Raw genomic sequence first — 22,633 nt, 5'->3', positions numbered from 1 at the left:
TAAATCTATTTTAATTCATCTACAAACACCTTATATTCCACATGATACTTGCGATGTTTCCCTAAATGTGCCCAGGTCTTTAGATTTACCTTCTTAATCTGAAGGAAAATAACTGCGGATGCTGGTTCAAATCAAAGGGAGACACAAAATGCTGGAGTAACTCAGCGGGTCAGGCAGCATCTCAGGAGAGAAGGAATGGGTGAAGTTTCGGGTTGAGACCCTTCTTCAGACTGATGTCAGGGGAGGGGGCGGGACAAAGATAGGATGTAGTAGGTGACAGGAAGACAGTGGGAGAACTGGGAAGGGGGAGGGGAAAGAGAGGGACAGAGGAAATGTCTGAAGTTAGAGAAGTCAAAGCTCATACCGCTGGGGTGTAAACTGCCCAAGCCCGCAGGCCCGGTGCTCCTCCGCTGGTCCACGCCGCCTGCCCGAACACCACGAGGCCGAGACCCACCACGCCACCAGGATGGTCTTGAAGCCCTCCGTTTCTTCCTCAATCGCAGAACCAGCCAATCTCCATCTACCAATACTCTCCTCCACCTTTCTTAACCTCAACAACTTATCCTTTGACTCCTCCCACTTCCTCCAAATCCGAGGCGTAGTTATGGGCACTCGCATGGGCCCTAGCTATGCCTGCCTCTTTGTAGGGTACATCAAACAATCCCCGTTCCAGGCGTACACTGGTCCCATCCCCGAACTCTACCTCCGCTACATTGACGACCGCATTGGTGCTACCTCTTGTACCCATGCAGAACGCACTGACTTCATAAATTTCACCACTAATTTCCATCCTGCTCTTAAATTCACTTGGACCATCTCCGACATCTCCCTACTGTTTCTGGATCTCACCATCTCCATCACAGGAGACAGACTAGTGACCGACATCTACTACAAACCTACTGACTCCCACAGCTATCTTGACTACACTTCTTCCCACCCTGTTTCCTGTAAAAACTCTTTCCCCATCTCCCAATTCCTCCGTCTACTCCGCATCTGCGTCCAGGATGAGGTGTTTCATACTAGAGCATCAGAGATGTCCTCATTCTTTAGGAAACAAGGGTTCCCCTCTTCCATTATAGGTGAAGCTCTCACTAGGGCCTCCTCTATATCCCGCAGCTCCACTCTTGCTCTGCCTCTCCCTATTCGTAACAAGGATAGAGTCCACCTTGACCTCACCTACCACCCCATCAGCCGTCGTATACAATAAATAATCCTCCAACATTTCCGTCACCTCTAACGGGATCCCACTACTGGCCACATCTTCCCATCTCCACCCCTTTCTGCTTGCCGCAGAGACCGTTCCCTCCGTAACTCCCTGGTCCACTCGTCCCTTCCCAACCAAACTACCCCCTCCCCAGGTACTTTCCCCTGCAACCACAGAAGATGCAACACCTGTCCCTTTACCTCTCCCCTCGACTCCATCCAAGGACCTAAACAGTCTTTCCAGGTGAGGCAGAGGTTAACCTGCACCTACTCCAACCTCATCTATTGTATCCGCTGTTCCAGATGTCAACTTCTCTACATCGGCGAGACCAAACGCAGGCTCGGCGATCGTTTCGCTCAACACCTTCGCTCAGTTTGCCTTAACCAACCTGATCTCCCGGTGGCTCAGCACTTCAACTCCCCCCACTCCCAGTCTGACCTTTCTGTCATGGGCCTCCTCCATTGTCATAGTGAGGCCCAGCGCAAATTGGAGGAGCAGCGCCTCATATTTCGCTTGGGCAGCTTACACCCCAGCGGTATGAACATTGACTTCTCTAACTTCAGATAGTTCCTCTGTCCCTCTCTTTCCCCATCCCCCTTTCCAGTTCGCCCACTGTCTTCCTGTCTCCTACTACATCCTTTCTTTGTCCCGCCCCATCCCTGTCTGAAGAAGGGTCTCGACCTGAAATGTCCCCCCTTTCCTTCTCTCCTGAGATGTTGCCTGACCCACTGAGTTACTCCAGCATTTTGTGTCTACCGTTTTAATCTGAAAGTTCACTCCAGGAAATGACTGCTCTTTCAAATATGAATTTCAAATTTCAATCCTGAATTTGCTTTTTACTAGTTTGACCTGCTCCCCCTTGCCCTATTCTTAAATATGTTTGTAGCAGGATTCATATTTATTATGTTCCTACCTTTTACTATCATATTTGCCATTTAAAGTTATCTTTTGGTCTCCTTCTCCAAAGGCTAAAGGGTTTTGTTTCTCTGAGCATTCTTCATTAGTTCAGACTCTCGACATAAGACATGAGCTTTGTGACATTGACTGGTCTGAATTTGGCATTTGTGTCTCAGTGAAAAGAACATAGCAGTTCCGCTGTGGTCTGACCAGTAACAGCTTGAAGATGATATCCTCTGACTTGAATTTTCTTTAGTCAGAGTGAGATGAATCTGTGGAATTCATTGCCACAGACGACTGTGGAGGCTAAGTCATTGGGTATTTTTAAGAAGTTGACAGATTCTTGATTAGTTAGGGTGTCAAGGGTTATCGGTAGAAGGCAGGAGAATGGGGTTGAGAGGGAAAGATAGATCAGCAATGATTGAATGGTGAAGTTGACTCGATGGGCCGAATGGCATAAATCTGTTCCTATAACTTATGAATTCCATTGCTTTGGCTGTAATGTTTGAAACTGCACAAACATCATTCATTGTTACTCCCCATTGATAAGTCATGCTGAGCATTGTCTAATAACCTAGATTTCTTTCAGTTTCATCCTTAATTATCTCAACTGCACTAAGAGCATTTGTGTTATCCATTTTTAATTCTTATATGTGGTACTTAACATTTGGCCTGATTAAGTTTTGTCTGCCATTATTCTACCCATTTACATATTTTGTTCGACTCACTTTACAGTTCTCGAGCTGGCTCAGAATCAACCAGCCGTCTGTCATTTCAAATTTATTGATTTGCCATGAGAGACTGAATCCAAAATTCAAAGCACCGTAGTTCTCATACTACTGCTTGCTCATACTCAGCCCTCTTCATTTTCCTGCCTCATTCTCACTGCAACTTACCCCTTAAACGCACCTAGTGCCTTTTCAACCAATTTCCCCAGATATGGGCCCAGAATTGCACTCAATACTCCAAAATGCTGTCTGACCAGAACCTTATAAAACCTCAGCATTACATCACTGTTTTTGTATTTTGGAAATAAATGCCAGCATTGCGTTTACCTCCCTTACTACCGCTTCCACTTGCAAATTAACTTTGTGGGAATCCTGCACCAGCATTCCCAAGGCCCTTTGCACCTCTGATTTATGAATTCTCTCCCCATTTAGAAAATAGTCTACGCCTTTATTCCTACTACCGAAATCCACCGGGTGGTGCCAGCAATGGCTGCCTTGCCAACAGTTTGTCTGTCCTTTCCTTCTTTGTGTTTAAATAGTATGTTATGGCGAGTCCGAAACTTGTTGGTTGTAAGAGGAGTTTATTGCAGCCGCAATATTCGGATACAGAGTTAAACAACAAGGTAAAGGACAACCAATACAAACTTACTGTCTTCCTTGAAGACTTCGCCGAACTGACTCAATCGGGCGCCAAACGCGCACATGACATCGCTGGCCAAACAGCGATGTCGCTCTCTGGACCAATCCCTATGGTCGCGTTCCCACGTGACCTCGCTGGCCAATCCGAGGGTTCGACGACCTGGACCATTCTCTATGGTCGCTACATGACCCCCCCCCAGAACCCGAGGTGCGGAACCTAGCAGGGAGCCGGATTTCGCGACCATAACGAGTACGGAGAGGGACAGCCTGAACCACAGGAGCCGGAGGTTCCGGACTTGGCGGAATAGCCGGAACGAGAGGTTCTGGAGGAACTACCGGAACGGGGGGTCCTGGAGGGACTGCCGGAACGGGGGGTCCTGGAGGAACTGTCGGAACGGGGGGTCCCGTACTGAGCGGAACTAACGGAGATCGGCCTCTCCTAGGGGTTTGACCGACCAGGACTGGTTGATCCGGGTCCAAATGGGCAGGTTTGAGCCGGGACACCGAGACGAGCTCACTCTTGCCGCACATGTCTAAGGTGAAGGTAGCCGTTCCCTTACGTAAAACCCGGAACGGCCCTTGATAGACCCTCTGCAACGGGGCGCGATGGGCATCTTTACGCAGAAAAACAAACTCACAGTCCTTCAGGGAAGACGGTTCATGTACCATGGGACACCCATGACGTGAAGTCGGAACTGGAGCCAGGGAGCCCACCCGTTCCCGGAGAGATGCTAACACTGATGGGACTGTAGGCAGCAGGTCTGAAGGGTCCGGAAACAGATCTCCGGGTACTCGAAGTGTCGAGCCATATACTAGCTCTGCGGATGACGCACCGAGATCTGGCTTAGGAGCAGTCCGGATGCCCAAAAGAACCCAAGGGAGTTGGTCTACCCAGTCCGGGCCTTCAAGCCTTGCACTGAGGGACGCCTTAAGTTGGCGGTGGAACCTTTCTACGAGTCCATTTGCTTGGGGGTGATATGCAGTCGTGGGTTGTAACTTGGACCCATACAGTTCTGCCAGCGCGGCCCAGAGGGACGAAGTGAACTGTGGCCCTCTGTCAGTGGTAATAACTGCCGGGACCCCGAAACGAGCTACCCAATGAAGGGCCAAAGTCCTAGCACAAGACGCTGACGAAATATCAAACAATGGGAAAGCCTCTGGCCACCGGGTGAACCGATCCACCACCGTGAGGAGGTGGGTGTAGCCCCGGGAGGAAGGCAAAGGCCCGACCAAATCCACGTGGATGTGGAAAAAACGAACAGCCAGGACCTCGAAATCCTGTACGGGGGGGCTGGACGTGGCGCTGGACTTTAGCGGTCTGACAGGGCATGCAGGAACGTGCCCACCCCGCTACCTGTTTCCGCAGGCCATGCCAGACAAACCTCGCTGCTACCAAGGCAGAGGTGGAGCGGATGGACGGGTGCGCCAGCCCATGAATGGCATCGAAAACCCGGCGCTGAAGGGAGGGCGGTACTACCGGCCTGGGACGGGGAAGAGAAACATCGCACCAGACTTTCATGCCCTCCGACCCACAAGCTACCTGGGCCAACTTCAATCCCGAAGTGGTGGACCGGTAAGCCGAAACGGTATCCGCTAGGAGCTGTGCCTCCGCAAGCTCCTTGGGATCCACTTCGCAGTCCACCGCCGAAATAGGGGGAAAAGCAGGTCTAGACAGGGCATCAGCAACGGCATTAAGCTTACCCGCGACATGACGGACATCGGTGGTAAATTCGGAGATAGCGGTCAGGTGCCGCTGCTGGCGGGCCGACCATGGGTCAGACAATTTCAAAAAAGCAAATGTTAATGGCTTGTGGTCCGTAAATGCCACAAATGGGCGGCCCTCGAGGAAGTACCTGAAATGACGAACAGCTAAATAGAGAGCCAGAAGCTCTCGGTCAAATGCGCTATACTTCAGCTCGGCCGAATTTAGTTGCCGGCTGAAAAACGCTAAAGGCTGCCAACGGCCACCGACTTGCTGCTCCAGAACCCCGCCCACCGCCACGTCAGAGGCGTCAACCGTCAGGGCCGTGGGGGCGGAGGGGCTCGGATGGACCAACATGGTGGCGTCTGCCAAAGCTGCCTTAGCTGCTGTAAAAGCCGACTCAGCGGTCGGGGACCACAACAACTCTACCGGATTCCCTGCAAGGCATTGGAAGAGTGGGCGCATGACTCGCGCAGCTGCCGGAACGAACCTATGGTAGAAATTAACCATGCCTACGAACTCCTGTAGCCCTTTTACTGTGGTGGGCCTAGGAAATGCCCGGATAGCCTCCACCTTTTCGGGCAAAGGGGAGGCGCCGGCAGGGGTAATTCTGTGCCCTAGAAAATCAAGAGCAGGAAGGCCGAATTGACATTTGGAGGGTTGGATTATGAGCCCGTGGTCTTGGAGCCGCTGGAACACGGTCCGCAAATGGGCCTGGTGTTCCTGCACGGAGGGGCTGGCTACCAGGATGTCGTCTAAATAAATAAACAAAAACGGTAAACCCCGGCCCACGCGGTCCATCAGTCGCTGGAAAGCCTGTGCCGCGTTCTTTAAACCGAAAGGCATACGCAACCATTCAAACAACCCGAACGGAGTAATTGTTGCAGTTTTCTGTATGTCCTCCGGTCGCACCGGAATCTGATGGTATCCTCGCACCAAATCGATTTTGGAAAACACCACCGCTCCTTCCAGCCCAGATGAAAAATCCTGTAGGTGCGGTATGGGGTAGCGATCAGCCGTGGTGACAGCATTGAGACGCCGATAATCGCCACATGGTCTCCACCCCCCAGATGCTTTGGAGACCATGTGTAACGGCGAGGCCCACGGGCTGTCAGACTGACGGACAATTCCCATTTCCTCCATTTTCCTGAACTCCGCCCTTGCCACCACCAGTTTGTCTGGCGGTAGTCTCCTGGCCCGAGCGAAAACGGGAGGGCCTTCGGTGCGGATGTGATGGACCACACCGTGCTTAGCCGAAGGCGTGTCAAAACGTTGGACGAGCAGCTCCGGAAACTCTGCCAGAATCGCAGCATACGAGTCGGGGGCCGCGACGACGGCCTGGACAGTAGGGCTGGGCGAGGAGGCGATTGTCGGAGCGACATGCTCATCTTCGGCGGAGGGTCGGAGGTCGTTACCGCGGACATCAGGAACCAGTGAAAAAGCCCAGAGAAAATCTGCGCCCAGGATCGCTTGTTTGACGTCGGCTATGATGAATGGCCATTCGTACGTGCGGAGGCCTAACACAAGGGACATCTTCCGTGTACCGAAAGTGCGAATTGGGCTGCCATTAACCGCGATGAGGGTGGGACCTGTCTTACCCGATCTGGTTTCGAGGTCGGTCGGCGGCACTATGCTGACGATGGCTCCCGTGTCTACCAAAAATTCTGTGTCCGTGAATCGATCATGGACATAGAGGCGCCGGTTCTGGCCAATCGTAACTGCCCCTATGTACGATCGGCCGAGGCATTTCCCGCGAAGGTACAAGGCAAACGACAGTTGCGGGATTCGTTACCCCATCGTAGGTGATAATAGCACCAGCCGCGCTTGTGCGGATCTTTTTGGCGGGCTTTCTGAGAATTGGCGGGAGACATGGCGCCATCTTGCCGTCGCTGTGGCGTGGTCACTGATGTCGAGACTTTGTTGATCGAACCACTCGCCTTGTTTTTTGCCGCTATGAGCGCGTCCGCTTTCGCTGCATATGCTTCGGGGTCCTTAAAAGAACAATCCGTGAGCAGCAGTCGGACATCCTCGGGAAGTTTCTCGCGGAATGCCTGCTCGAACATAGGGCAATCCGTATGCTCACCGGCTAGCATCATCATTTCGGCCATGAGGACGGAAGGCAGTTGGTCTCCAAGATCCGGTAGGTGCAGAAGTTTTGCCGCACCACCATGCTTATTAAACCCGAAGGTTCGCAATAATACTTTCTTCATGGCCTCGTACTTGTTTTCCGCAGGTGGATTCACGATAAACCGCATCACGCGCTTGGTTGTGTCCGGCGATAGAGCGCTGACGAGGTAGAAGTACTTCGTGGATTCGTCCGACACCTTCTTTATATGAAATTGAGCCTCGGCGTGGATAAACCAAGCTTGCGGTGCGTGCGTCCAAAACAACGGTAGATGAACGCCTGCCGCGCTTGACTCCGGTGTGCCCTGCTCGGTCATCGTCAACGAGGCGTCGGGTTCCTGCTCAGTCGGTGATTGTCCAGATCACGTCGGGGTCACCAATATGGCGAGTCCGAAACTTGTTGGTTGTAAGAGGAGTTTATTGCAGCCGCAATATTCGGATACAGAGTTAAACAACAAGGTAAAGGACAACCAATACAAACTTACTGTCTTCCTTGAAGACTTCGCCGAACTGACTCAATCGGGCGCCAAACGCGCACATGACATCGCTGGCCAATCAGCGATGTCGCTCTCTGGACCAATCCCTATGGTCGCGTTCCCACGTGACCTCGCTGGCCAATCCGAGGGTTCGACGACCTGGACCATTCTCTATGGTCGCTACAATGTGTTAAATGTATGTTTTTAGTGTTCTTTAGCTTGTTTTATGTGGGGGCTGGGGTTGGGGGAAACATTTTCTAATCTCTTACCTCGACGGTGATGCGCTTTTTTTCCGTATCGTATCTCCGTCCGCACTGCGGCCTAACATCGAGGAGTTGGCGACTTTGCTGGAGACCAATTTCGAGAGTTCCACCACGGGTGCCTACGGGACTTTAACATCGCGGAGCCCACGATCCCTTTGCCAGGGATCAATCTCAGAGCTCCAACCGTGGGTGCTTGCGGACTTATATCATGGAGCCCGTGGTCTCTGGTCAGAGACCGACATCGTGAACTCCAAGCCACGGGAGTTTCAACCGCCCCGACGTGGGAGTTTCGATCACCCCAACGTGGGAGTTTCAACCGCTGGCTGCGGGAGCTTTGATCGCCCCGAAGGATGGTTTGACTGCCCTGACCACGGGCAGGATAAAGAGGAAGAAGATTGGACTTTTTTGCCTTCCATCACAGTAAGGAATGTGGGGAATCCTCTGTGGTGGATGTTTATGTTAACTTTTATGTAGTTGTGTGTCTTGTTGCTTTTTTTTCGTATGACTGAATGGTAATTCGCATATCACTATTACCTTAATTGGTGCAGTGACAATAAAAAACTTTGAAACCTTTCAAATACATGACTCCACAATTTGCTACGCTGTATTCCATCTGCCGCTTCTCTGCCCACTCTCCCAACCTGCCCAAGTCCTTCTGCAGAGTCCCTGCATTGTCTACACTACCTGCCCCTCCACCTATCTTCATATCATCTGCAAACTTGGCCACAAAGCCTACAATCCCCTCATCCAAATCATTGATATATTTTAATAAATTCCAATTAATGTTTTATTTATCTCTCTCCACTACTGCATGGGCAGCTGACTTCACATCTAAAAACTTGTTTCACGAGACTGGAGAAAATAAGATTTGAGCCCTGCACCTTCCCCGGTGTGCTTCTGAGGAGCAGCTCAAGAAATAATCATCACATGGTAAGGAAGCCAGAAATCTGTCTATTCAAAGTGTGCATAGACAGTTTGCACTGATGATTGCAAATACTTTTCTGGACAGCAGTCGTATTTCCTCAGCAAATAAAGTAATTAATCTGCCAAAATACAAATCAAAGGGGGAGGGAAAAAAATGGGCCCTAGATCATTGGGAAGAAAAGGCAGTATTTTGCAGAGAGAAGCAATAACTCAATTTCCCTTAGAACCTTTCCATTTTTGGGCAACTTTCCAACATCTTTGAGGTCAGTCTTATCAAGGCCACCATACTGAATGTGATACCATTAGTACAGAATGCTTCAGTCTTTCAGGTTGCACAAGTTGCATACATTTTCCTGATATCAGTTCTTTGTAAAATAAATGCAAATCATTCTTACCAATAACATCTGGCACAGAATCAGGACATTCTGGCCAACAGGTTTTTGTACTCCACTCAAATCTCCTCCTGTCTTCTCCAATAACCTTATATTCTTGTATTCTTCACATAATTTTAAATTGTTTTCTCTCATTTGTGCATATCTCATTTCTCCTTGAATGCATGTCTGCTTTTCACTCAATTCCCCATTTGAGAAAGAGTTGCACCTTCTCACACTCTCTCATGAGTCGCATTTGATCACCCCTCTCTCTCTCTCTCTTGGACTGAACATTTAAGAAATTGCTTAATTTACTAAAGGCTGAGAATGAATGAACAAAAATAATCAATTTTAAATATAGGAGTATAGGAGCAAAGAGGTCCTTCTACAGTTGTACCGGGCCCTGGTGAGACCGCACCTGGAGTACTGTGTGCAGTTTTGGTCTCCAAATTTGAGGAAGGATATTCTTGCTATGGAGGGCGTGCAGCGTAGGTTCACTAGATTAATTCCCGGAATGGCGGGACTGTCGTATGTTGAAAGGCTGGAGCGATTGGGCTTGTATACACTGGAATTTAGAAGGATGAGGGGGGATCTTATTGAAACATATAAGATAATTAGGGGATTGGACACATTAGAGGCAGATAACATGTTCCCAATGTTGGGGGAGTCCAGAACAAGGGGCCACAGTTTGAGAATAAGGGGTAGGCCATTTAGAACGGAGATGAGGAAGAACTTTTTCAGTCAGAGGGTGGTGAAGGTGTGGAATTCTCTGCCTCAGAAGGCAGTGGAGGCCAGTTCGTTGGATGCTTTCAAGAGAGAGCTGGATAGAGCTCTTAAGGATAGCGGAGTGAGGGGGTATGGGGAGAAGGCAGGAACGGGGTACTGATTGATAGTGATCAGCCATGATCGCATTGAATGGCGGTGCTGGCTCGAAGGGCTGAATGGCCTACTCCTGCACCTATTGTCTATTGTCTATTGTCTATTGTCCTGACTATATAAAAGAAAATAACATTTGTTCTTATGTTTTGGGATGGTGAGGGACCAGAGGACTGATTTTCCAGAGTGGGTGTTGTTTGCGACCAATGTGTGTTCAAGGAAACGTCAGAGTGCTCAGGTTTTCTGGAGATCTCTGGCTAATCTCATGTATTGGAACATGCTATCCAAGCAATAGTACATACGGGCATACGGACACTAGCTCCAGATTTGACCGTTCCAAAGCTCTCTTGATTGGTCTCCCAAAAACTGATCCTAAATTATGCCATCCGTTTCCTAACACATGTCATGGCTCCTTTTCCATAAGACCATGACATCGGAGCAGATTTAGGCCATTCGGCCCATTGAGCCTGCTCTGCCATTCGATCATGGCTGATCTATTTTTCCCTCTCAACCCAATTCTCCTGCCTTCTCTCCATAACCTTTGATGCCCTTACAAATCAAGAACCTATCCATCTCTGCTTTAAATATACCCAATGACCTGGCCTCCACCACCATCTGTGGCAATGAATTACACAGATTCACCACCCTCGGGCAAAAGAAATTCCTCCTCATCTGCATTTTGAAGGTTTACCCTATTATTCTGAGGCTGTGTCCTCTGGTCCTAGGCTCTCCCACTACTGGAAACATCCTCTCCACATCCACTCAATCTCGGCCTTTCAGTATCTGGTGGGTTTCAATGAGATTCCCCTCATTCGTCTAAACTCCAGCAAGTACCAGCCCAGAGCCATCAAATGCTCCTCATATGTTAACCCAATCATCCCCGGGATCATTCTCAGAAACTTGCTTTGGACCCTCTCCAACACCAGCAGAATCGATCCAGCCCCCACCCCTGCCCTAAACTACCAGCCCTCACCCCACCCACAATCCATGCAGTCCTCACCCTCAGTCCACCCAAAGCCAACCCAACCCCCAACAATTCCGACCCAGGGCTATCCCTACCCTTGTCTACTCAACGCAACCTACACCTCTTTCTTTCTTTTAAATACTTCCTCTGGCTCTATCACAGAGAGCAATCAAAGCCCAAATTAGTCAAAGCCCAATCATTAAATATAATCAATGAGAACTTAGATTTTGTCCTTCAGACCAGAGGGATCAAGGGAGATAGGGAGAAAGCTGGAACAGAGTATTGAATTTGAATGGTAGAGTGGGTTCAAAAGGTAACATGAACTACTCCTGCTTAAAGCTGGAGTCAGTTTGCCCTGCAACCTGACTTATAACTGCTTGAAATCCAGGAGACTGTCTGGTCAAGATAAGTTCATATCCAGACCAAATTGATCACAGATAATCTAAGTGCAGCCCGAGTCAGAGTATTTGTAGCTCTTACCATGTCCATTCCTGTTCCAATATTATTTACAGAATAGTGCAGTGCAGCACATATGGTGCTATTGATCAAGAACAAAGAACAAAAAAGCAAACCATACCGACCAGGGTAGAAAACTGAGCTGGACAAAGCATGAACTTTTTATTAGGACATACCTGATCGCACCTAACCCTGACACATATAGTAGGGTCACATGGAAACTGGGTCTGCTGGTCAGGTTCCACTGGCTATCTTTGGGTAGCTCACAGCCTATAGAGAACCATGAGAAATACAGGAACAAAAGATACCAAAACGATCTTTTTACCAAAAACACAGCTAACTTTCTTATTTCAGTTTCCTGTGTATAAGAATTTAAGTAAAAGAATCACGAGAGCATGGAAGCAGAATGCCAGCATTGAAAAAAAACTGGGGTGACTATACTGGGGTGATGCCACAGTGAAATAAAGTCACCCCAAAGCCATTTTGAATAATTTGCAGATGGAATTCTCTTTGTAGTGCGTTTGTGGTTCGACACTGGTATAGTTGCTCAAGGCAAAGCATTGTGGATGTGTTCATGTGGGATAGGAGGGAAAATGCTGGAAGAATTCCCACTTTCAATTTGGAATCAATACACAATAATTCACATCATCAATTATGATTTGTAGTATAATATACAACTAATTGCACAGAGCAATATCCGATTTTTTTTAAAAACATGTCCTTGCAAAGTACATACCTCAAGTGAATACTGAAGCATAACTGGCATTTAAAAAGCCTCACTAGTTCTTACTGATAATCTGATGATTTGCATTAGCACAAGTTAATATAGTTTACATCTATTAAAGTGGAAACCATATTATTCATCAGATTTCTTCATCTCTGTTCTTTCCCAATCTTAACAAACCTCTAAACAACAGCTAAATTCGATATTGTTCTGATTGGTGCTGGAAACTGTTACCAATGCTGCAATTTCAAGGCATACAGGTCACAGTGTCATTTGTGGTAGTCACATTACTTTAGCTATCACATTAACTGGATCGTGCATAGAATTAGCATACATCATCAAACAGAACTGCATCCAGCAATACTTAACCTGGTGAACATACCCCGATCTTAAGTGTAGCCACTGAAAACATATTTTACATTTTAAATTATAGAACATATCTTAATGGATAAAGAATGATTAGCTATCAAAACACAAGGGAAATTAAGTGCTCAGAAGCATGCATTGATTATTTTAAATTATTGTCTTGGAACATAATGCATCTTTGACTCACTTTCGGATTTGGTATGCTTTTAGTGAGCTTTAGCACATTTACAAGACTTATGGACTATAATTACAAGGGAATTCAGGTAATAGACACATCAGTTATAGGTAACGTGCCTTAACTGGACAATTGCATAAAGACTTGCAACATGCTCGCCACTTGAGCGAACTTATCAATAAGCATCAAATAATATCACTTAATCCCAAGCCTCCAGGATTGCTAAAGTAATGATCAATTTATAAAATGAGTGTTGCGGGGGAGAGAGTTATATCATGGTCTTATATTCAAGGTTAAGTAGATTCTTGAAGTCATGTCACATTGTACATCTCATCACAGTTAGGAAGCTGCCTGTGAATCAGAACTTATATTTCCTTGACTGTAATTGTCCAACTTTTTACATACATCATCTTTCACAAAACGTCAAAACGTTCATGTGTTTGCAATGGATTTTCAGGAATCAACATAAACTTTCTTAAAGGTGGGATGAGAGTTGTGAAACAAAGTAAATTATGCGAGTAGACGTACGTACCAGTATGCGTGCGGATGTGAGCAAGAAATGCCAGAGAATTGCTGCTCTTGCACACCTTCCCACAGTACTTGCAGACATTTCCTCGATTCTCCTGCCGCTCACAGTTTATCTGCTCAGTGTCTTCCACGATGTACTTGTTTACTTCCCTCAGCATTTCCTCATGCTTCTGCTTTATGTGCACAAAGAGGTCCTGCTCCGAATCAAAAGGTGTGCTGCACTTGACACATTTGAAGGTAGCTCCACCCTCAGGCAACTCTTCCACGCTCTCCTGTTCCATCCTCTGGTGACCAACACTGGCCAAATGCTGATGCAGGTTACTCACTGTGTAGAAGGACTTTCCACACAGTAAGCAGTGGAAGTGTTTTTCCGCAGAAGGATGCTTCATAGCGATGTGGACATTCAACCCGTTGATACCATCAGCTAAGAACCCACAGTCTTCACAGCAAATACGTTTTGGGTCCTGCAGCAAGGCACCTTTGGCTTTCCTCTTCCTTGCAGGCTGTGAAAGATCTGTCTTGTAAACTGCAACAGCCCACTCACTAGGTGAGATTCCATCCACTCCCTGGCTATCCTCACTAGTGTCAGTGCCCTCAGGTTTTTCAGTCAATGACTTGTTCTTTAATCGTTCAATGGAAGCATCAAACTCAAAATATTTTTGCAGTCCTTTAACCTGGAATTCCATCTTTCGAAGGTCATCACTTGAACTCTCAGCTGCTTCCACAGCGTCACCTTCCAGGTCTTGTGTCACGTTATTTGCATCCATGGTCTTCTCACTCACAACTACTTGGCCGTCATTTTGAGCTTCTTCAACCCCTATAACCTGATCATGGTCTGCCTCATTTTGCCCAGGCACCTCCGTTGCAGCTGGTGCAGCAATGTCTTCAAAGCTGTTCTCAATTTGCTGCACAAGGTTAACTTGAATGTGATCTGAATTCTTCTCTGCCTGCTGAATTCCTGTGACATTCGGATCTCCATCTCCACTCTGTTCTGTAGTGTTACCTTCACTGCCTCCAAGGAGGGATGAAGGTTCCACTTCCATATTTGCATCCTCTGACAAACCACTGTCATTCAACATGGTTGCATTTAGATCAACCATTTCATTTGGTCTGCTACTCAAGTTCACAGTCGATTTAACATCATCTATCGGACTATCACTTCCTTGGGATCCCACTTGTAGATCATCCACTGCTCCAGTCTGAGAAGCTTCAACTTGTAAATCAGTGTCATTACTTGTCACATTAGTTTTCTGCACTGTGACTGTGTCTACACGCCGACTTGAATTGCCTTCCAGTGGTGCATCACAAACCTGATCGTGAGTGTTTTCCTGTTGCACTGACTCAACTGAAGCAGAATTCAAATCTAGGGAATGACTCTTGGCACCTGGGCAGGTGGTATCTGCATTTAGCTTTCCAGGTTCAACTTCAGCACAATTCTCTGAATTATGCACTGTGGGTAATGTCTCAACAAGTTCTTTTTGGTGAACGATTTCATTTTGGAAGGATTTTTCCTCTATTTCTGTCGACTCAAACACAGCAGTTGTCTCTTTATACTCATAAGTTACCTCCTTGCTTTCTGGTAATCTCTCAGGTTCAATGCTTGATGCAGACTCCTGGGTAGCCTCTAGAGGAATTTCTGAAGCTTTCTCCCCTTCATCACTTCTTCCTTTAAGTGTAGAATTCTCATTCTCTTCCTTCTTATTCCCATCGTTTGGCACATCAGTTGGTGTTATGGATCCACTCACCTCAGGTTGTCCTTTAACTTGATTTAATTTAAGGTAGGATTGACTTTTGAGCTTATGCTTTTCTGTAAAAGCATGCCTCATCATTTCACGTCTAGTGACAGCATAGTAGTCGCAGGCCATGCAATAGTAGTCAAAATCTTTTGTGTGTTTGCGCTTAACATGCAACTCCAGAGTAGATTGGGAATAAGCCACAAAGCCACAGTACGCACAAGTAGTGGCATGGTTTCCTTTGAGTCGCTTTGAACTGGATGAACTGCCATCTTGCCCTGTACTATTTGATTCCACTTCAAGAATTGCCTCTGCTCCTTTTTGCTCATCCACACGCGACTGATTTTGGACTGAAGTAACACTCTCTAAATTTACACGAGTACAGTTTTCAATGACTTCGGCTTGCCCATTTACTTCAGGAATCTCTGGAGTTGAAACTTTGTTGCTTTGCTCAACACAATCAGTTGCAGGAAGTGAGTGAGGATCAGTTCCAACCGTTTGAGGATTTTCCTTATTGTTGTCAGGTGTGGTGGCTTTCTTACAGATCTCTACAGGCTTGGAGACATCAGCGCGATTTTTGTGTTTCTTTGTGTTGCAGTGACGGTCCATGTCTCCTTTGGTGACAGTATAGTAGTTACATGCCTTGCAAAAGTAGCTATATTGATGGCTGTGTTTCCGCCTTATGTGAATGTTCAGGTTAGTCACACTGGAAGCCAATAAACCACATTGGGGACACGTTCTGGAGATGGTACCTTTTGGCCGCTCTTTCTTCATGCCTTCTGTTAACGGAAGAACACTGTCTTTTTGAACATTTTCCACATTGGTTGCATCACCTTCTGATATTTCCCAGGTTACAACAAATTCCTCTTTCGATTTAGATGGCTCAAGGACCTGGACACAGCCTTTGTCTATCTCACTATTAACATTCCCCAAAGCCCCAGTAGTCTTTATAGTTTTTTGGACATGCTGGATATCGATGGACACCTCTTCTACACATTCATCCACTGTTGGCCCGAGGTTTCTTTTCTTAGCATTCTCAATGTGCCTACTCCGTTTAATATGCTTTTCCATAGCTTCTCTGCTAATCGTGTAGAGGCTACATACTTTGCAAAGAAATCGATACTCTTGTGCATGTCGGAGTCTAATGTGTTTCAAAAGCACAGTTGCTGATCGAGCTTTGTAAAAGCAGCTTTTGCACTGTAATTGAAGCCTACTGTGTGTTGAACGCCTCAAAATGTTACCTGCAATCACTCTGGCTATAGAAGGTTTCTGGAAATCTTTTAACAAAAGGCCAGATCTTGGAATGGCGAGTTCTCCATTGCCATCTGAGATGATTTTAATTAGATTTTCTTCCCTAGGCTGATGATTTTCAATTTGTTCCAATGTGTTCTCTTTCTGCTGTGGAAGCAGTTGGCTTGTATGCTGCTCAGAGCCTTCGTGGTCAACTAGATCCTCTTCCAGTGCAAAGTGTAGTCTGCATGTTGAGCAGTAAAAGGCCATTTTGTGTTCTTGGCTCATGTGCTCCTTCAGAGCCCCTTCATCCATTGTCACAAACGTGCAGAGTCGACAATCAATTTGAGAGAAATTTAATTGATGCCTATTGCTTTGACAATGCTTTTCAAAGTCACCCTTTGTGACACAAGCATAGCCACACGGTTGACAGTGGAAGTCCATTTCTTTTGTGTGGCGCCTCTTTATGTGAACCTCCAACCCCTTTCTGTTCTGAAATACATGACTACAGTAGGAGCAAGTACGAAGGGCTTTGCGGTCGGCTGGGCTTAGCTTCATTTCAGGGTTCTCAAGGTTTGGGCCTTTATTGTCTCCTATGTTGGTAGATGGGGACACAAGGTTTTGAACCTGGGTCGTACTTTCAGTGTTGTTTTTATCCAATGTTTGTTCATGAAGAACAACTAGTGTGGCTGTTTGGCCTTCTTCATTTCCACTTGGGCAACTTATTTTAGAAGACTTCTTGTTTTCTACATTCAGATCATCAGTTGATGAGGCTGCATCACTTTCATTCTCAGGTTTATCGTCATGTTTGTCTGTTGCTCTGACATTTTTCCCTTTTGATTTTACACCCCCATTTCTCTTTCCAGGAAGTTTAGCTTTACTTGGCTGGAAATCAGGAATAACCTCTCTACGACGAGGATGCCGGCCTCTGACTTGGCAATTATCCTTTGTCAAAAGGCTTCTTCTTCCTCGAAGGTTTTGAGAAACCCTCTGTTTCCTCACCAGTTCCTGGGAAAGCCCACTTCTCGTATGCCGAATATGTTCAGAGTTTTCCGTGCATCGCCCACTACGTGGTCTCAAACCACTAACGGTACCTTCTTCAGAGCACTTTAATCTTTGTTTGCCAACCTGTTCCTTGAGAAGATGAGTTGGCTCCTTTACTCTCCGTGAAGTTCTTTGGGGAGTTGTTTTTCCAGCACAGCTGTCATCAAGCTCTGCTCGTTCAACTGCTTTACTGGATGCAGCTTCTTCACAGTGATCATTACCCGGACTCTTGGATTTCTCAAAATACTTTGCATTTCTGTTATTTTGCGCACAGCTCTTGCTCCTTGTTCTTCCCAAATTTTCGGGTTTCTTGCTCAAATTTAAGTCATTAGAATTAATGCATTTTGCTCTGTCCACTTTGCCTTTTGAACCAGATTTGGCAGGAGGCCTCTTTTTGGAGAGCAAATGTATGTATCCACCTCGTGCAGCAAGATTCTTACGGCGGAGGTGAGTTTTCCCACGGCAGTGAGTTTTCAGCAGATTTTCATCGTAACATCGGAAGCCACACAGCTCACAGCTTAAACTTTCTTTTTGCACATGATTTTGTTTGAGATGTGCCTGCAAAGCTGCTCCACTCTCCGCCTTGAATTTACACTGAGGGCAAACATGGGCTTTGGACCTTTTAGAATGATTCTCTTTAATGTGTTTGTCCAAGTCATAGCGCGAAGGCAACAACAGGCCACAAAGCCTACAGTTAAATCCTTCCTTTGCGCCTGTATTTTTCCTTGTGCCTTTCGATAGCTTTTTGTGGAGAATTGAAGAAAGGTGCTTTCTATGGCTCTTCTTTGATAAACTGGTAACATTACAGGTCTCACAGACAAGATCATTGTCATTGAAGTGAAGTTGCTTTGTGTGAATTTTTAGTGCAATTTTATTTCTCGCTGTAAAGTTGCAAAAGAGGCAAGGCAGAGCTGCTCCAGCTTCAATCTTGTTAGTCTGATTCTGGTGTACTCCAGTTTGGTCTTCTGCAACTCCCTTGACATCATTTTGCACTTCACTGGTATGCATCTGAGATTGCTTCAGGTCAGATGGAAGAATTGGTAGTGAATTGGTCTCTGCAACCACAGTGTTCCTGTTATCGTGCGATCCTTCCAAAGTGTCAAGTTTTATTCTTTTGGCCGGAGGGTCACCAGCAGATGGCTGCTTGCTACCTTGTGTCCTGATATTGCTTTGATGTGCATCAGAGTCCGCCTTTAACTCCAGATCACCACTGCCACCCAAGTCCTTTGCATCCTCAGGCCCAGTGGTTGCACCTTGCCTGCAGTTTTTGCTCACCTCATTTTCTGGATCTTCAACCAATGCATGTGACACTTCCATTCCCTCGCTTTGGTCGTTGCGCTTGGCTGACAACTGATGAAGAGCATGCACAGAATCTTTGGATCCTTCACTTAAATCCATTGGCGCGGCATAAGATTGGATAATTTCATGTTGCTGGCACGGAACATCAGTGGAATATAACAACTCTCTTCGTTCCTTTTAACCTTAAATGCAACAAGGAAAAAAAAAGTTATACAATTGTAGTCCAGAAATTTTAAAATAGGGACAAAAATTACACAACACACAAGCTACACTAACCAAGGGAGCAAATGAAACCTCTAAGATAAAGTGACTTTTTAAAATATTTGTGTTGGGAGGGTCATTTCTAATGTACAGAAATGTAACGCCGATATTTTGTCACTCACTGCATAGACAAAAATTGCTTTAAATCACAACACTTGTTTTAACAGTGGATGTGCATTCAGAAGAAAAATATTAATGCACCATAGTAGAAATTGACAATAAATGGGCTCCACTGTGTATCTTTCTGCTCATGAGTGTCTTCATTTATAGTGCAATAGTGTGTAATTATTGCAAAGTATATAATTGCTGAATTCTGAAGTAAAAAATTATGGGTTGTCAGAAGATTCAAAAAAGGAATCCAAATGAAGAGAGCTAGGTATGCCATGGCTACCTATATAATACAATATTTATACAAGTGATCGCATCTGCATTGCTGTTAAGATGCCCCGTATAAAGCACTCACACAATTATGAGACAGTGTGGCACTGGCCTCTCTGTTAGCAAGGGATGTTAATGATTGCACAATTAATGCAAAGACACCTGATGGAACATGTGAATTGAGTAAATTATTACTCAAGACAAATCGTAACATTTCAGATGGTTGTGGTTTGTACTTCGGAATTTTCAGGATAGGGTTAACAGAGCAGTGCAAAATCAAATGTGGAAAATTAGAAGAGGAATCCCATATATTCACATAAACAGAGACATGAATTTTCTGGTTGCATCTTTATGTGTTGCAAACAGGAAACAAACCATTGTGTCTCCAGGGAGATAGTAGGAGTGCATGTTGTTCTGCTATAAGTATAAGAAAATAACTGCAGATGCTGGTACAAATCGATTTATTCACAAAATGCTGGAGTAACTCAGCAGGTCAGGCAGCATCTCGGGAGAGAAGGAATGGGTGACGTTTCGGGTCGAGACGTCACCCATTCCCTCTCTCCCGAGATGCTGCCTGACCTGCTGAATTGTTCTGCTATAACGTGTGTTTCCATAACACGAATTTGACATAACGAGAGTGAGGAATTTGGGAGCATTATTTGCATTATGTTGTCCGGTTATAACCCAGAATTAGAGAACCACTTAAAAGTTACTTTGGAAATTGACGATCAGAAAATAAGTAGTCTTGAATTTAGACAGTACAGGGGAAAAAGCATTTCCACAGTAATCAGACCCCATTGTCTCCTATGGACGCAGCTGCTAGTTTAACCAAGGGTGCCTATTGAATTTGTCAAGAAATCACATTTATTGACATTTGCGCAATAATACTCTATCAAACAATAGAACATAACTCCTTTGGTATTTTAGCTTGCAGTAACAATAATAAATGTATTGCTCTTGGAAAGACATATATTTTGGAAATTCTGCAGGATAAAAAAACTTTGGTTTATTACAGTACTACAAAACTTGTTACTACAAGTCCAAAACTCTCTAATCCCTAATCCTCTTTCTCCCATTGACAGAATTACATTTGTAATGTAATTTTCTACAACACGAGATTTCTTAGGAATGCAACTATTGCATTGTAGCAGAACTACCTGTGTATTATTTCCTCAGAAAATCAATGCATCATGATAAATGTACTGATAGATGTCCTTATGATTAAAACAACTACCATTAAGGGTCATGTCTTCAACCCAGAGTAAGCAAGAGCATACCTTCGTAATTGAACCAAAGAGTTTGATTCTCGGTAATTTATTTCAAACACAGAGAAAAGTTTATTAAACTGTGCAAGTAATTCACGTTCATTGGTGTTACTGCACTTAGTCAACTATATGGACTCTGCAATCTTGCTGACATGATCCATGCCTAAAGCCGAGTTAACCAACAGTTTCACTACTTTCACAAGGCTGTCTGAGGATATCACTCAAAGACAAGTGACACCTAACTGACAGCCATTGCAACGCCAATAAGTAATTGAACTAATACCAAAGGTACTGAGTACAACCAGGAGTTTTATATAAATCTGAACTAAGTTTGCATCGTCACTCAATTCTTTTTCCATTAGACTGATACTAAAAGCAGAATGTGCAAGTCCTGCCTATTCCATCCGCTACTTCCATGTTGGTCACATGGGACCACAGGGAAAAGGAACTGCCAGTGCAAATCAAAAAAATATCAGCAACTCTACCCTGCTAATCTTGTGCCAGCTGAAAGTAAAACCAGAGTGCTCAGAAGATAAAGGGGCCTGCACCTCAATTGATCTTACAAGGATTCCGACCACAAAACATCGTCTATTCCTGTCCTTCAGTGATGCTCGCTGATGAGCTGAGTTACTCCAGTACTTTATTTACATTTTTGTAAACCAACATCTGCAGTCCCTTGTGTCTACAAGTTTGATGGGAAATATTTTTTTCTTGCTTAAGTGGCATACATATTGTAGACAGAAAATGCTGGAGCAACTCGGTGGGGAGGCAGCATCTCTCGAGAAAAGGAATGGGTGACGTTTCGGGTCGAGACCCTTCTTCAGACTCGAACCCGAAACATCACCCATTCCTTCTCTTCAGAGATGCTGCCTGTCCCGCTGAGTTACTCCAGCATTTTGTGTATATCTTCGGTTTAAAGCAGCATCCGCAGTTCTTTCCCACGCGTAGATATTGTATATGGCCTAAATGTCTGAGGCCCAGCAAGAATCTCCTAGAATACTAAAACAAGAAAATTTGAATGCATTAAGAAAGCATTAATGATCTGTCCAGTACCTCTTAAAGGGGCAGTACTGCTCTTGATTGTCATGGTGAGCTAGGCATGACATTTATTTGTATGTGTGTGGTGGGGCATGAAAGAAGGGAAATATTATCAACCATGTTAGTAGGATTAAATCACATCATCTCAACAATCAACATCCGCCTTCACATAACAGAGGACTCCTACTGAGAAAGGTTAAAAATGAATGGATGTTATGATGGGTATTCATTGTTCATTTTGACAAGCTTTTTAACATTTTGGAAATATCAGCAGCATTTTACATTATTTTAATGAAAAATGCCTTATTTAATAAATGAATTCATCAAGCAAAACAAGTTGGATGGACATAAAAAGCAGACGTCAATCAGGTGTAAAAGCTTATAGTTACGTGAATAAAGAAAGCACAACTACATGAATAGTTTGTGATTTTTTCTCAATTGCACATAATAGCAGAAATGCATAATGGTATCTTTGATTCTGAACAGGTGAGAAGGCAAGTGCTGAAGTAACTTAGCGGTTCATCTCTGGAGGACATGGATAGGCAATGTTTTGGGGTAGGACCCTTTATCAGACTGATTGTACGATACGATAATACTTTATTGTCAGATCAAGTCTAAAAATTTTCTTGCATCTCAGCAGCTCCACTTGCAACATCAACAAAGACAAAGAATGTAAGACAAGAAACGAGGATACATACATTCACCATAACATTACAATCACAAATGACGACTCATTCAAGACCCTTCAATGTACATTTGATCTGGGATTAAGTTCTATGTTTAGTTTCAGGATTGACTGGTGCACAAAAGAGTGCTTCAGTCTAACCTTATTAAATCTTGGTACCCTGTACTTCCGATTTGATGGTAACAATTTGTATTCACTGTTCAGGACATGGTCGGGGTCAGAGACAATGTTGCTGGCCAACCTTAGCATGTTATTGTGGTAGGCTGATTCATAGACTTTCACA

The 22,633-nt window shown here is 45.3% G+C and overlaps 1 protein-coding gene across 2 annotated transcripts in view; it reads right to left on the bottom strand.

Moving 5' to 3' along the window:
• Positions 1 to 22,633, bottom strand: part of LOC144592740 (zinc finger protein 407-like) — a 479,939-nt gene that overhangs the window by 394,302 nt on the left and 63,004 nt on the right. For both annotated transcript variants that reach the window (XM_078397678.1, XM_078397677.1), the window contains exon 2: positions 13,422 to 18,905. In XM_078397678.1, coding sequence (XP_078253804.1) covers positions 13,422 to 18,822 — 5,401 coding nt within the window. In that variant the 5' untranslated portion in view covers positions 18,823 to 18,905. The remainder of the gene's footprint in view (positions 1 to 13,421; positions 18,906 to 22,633) is intronic.

Source organism: Rhinoraja longicauda, chromosome 4, assembly GCF_053455715.1.
Source record: "Rhinoraja longicauda isolate Sanriku21f chromosome 4, sRhiLon1.1, whole genome shotgun sequence".
Lineage (NCBI taxonomy): Eukaryota > Metazoa > Chordata > Chondrichthyes > Rajiformes > Arhynchobatidae > Rhinoraja > Rhinoraja longicauda.
This window is presented reverse-complemented; position numbering and strand designations above follow the sequence as displayed.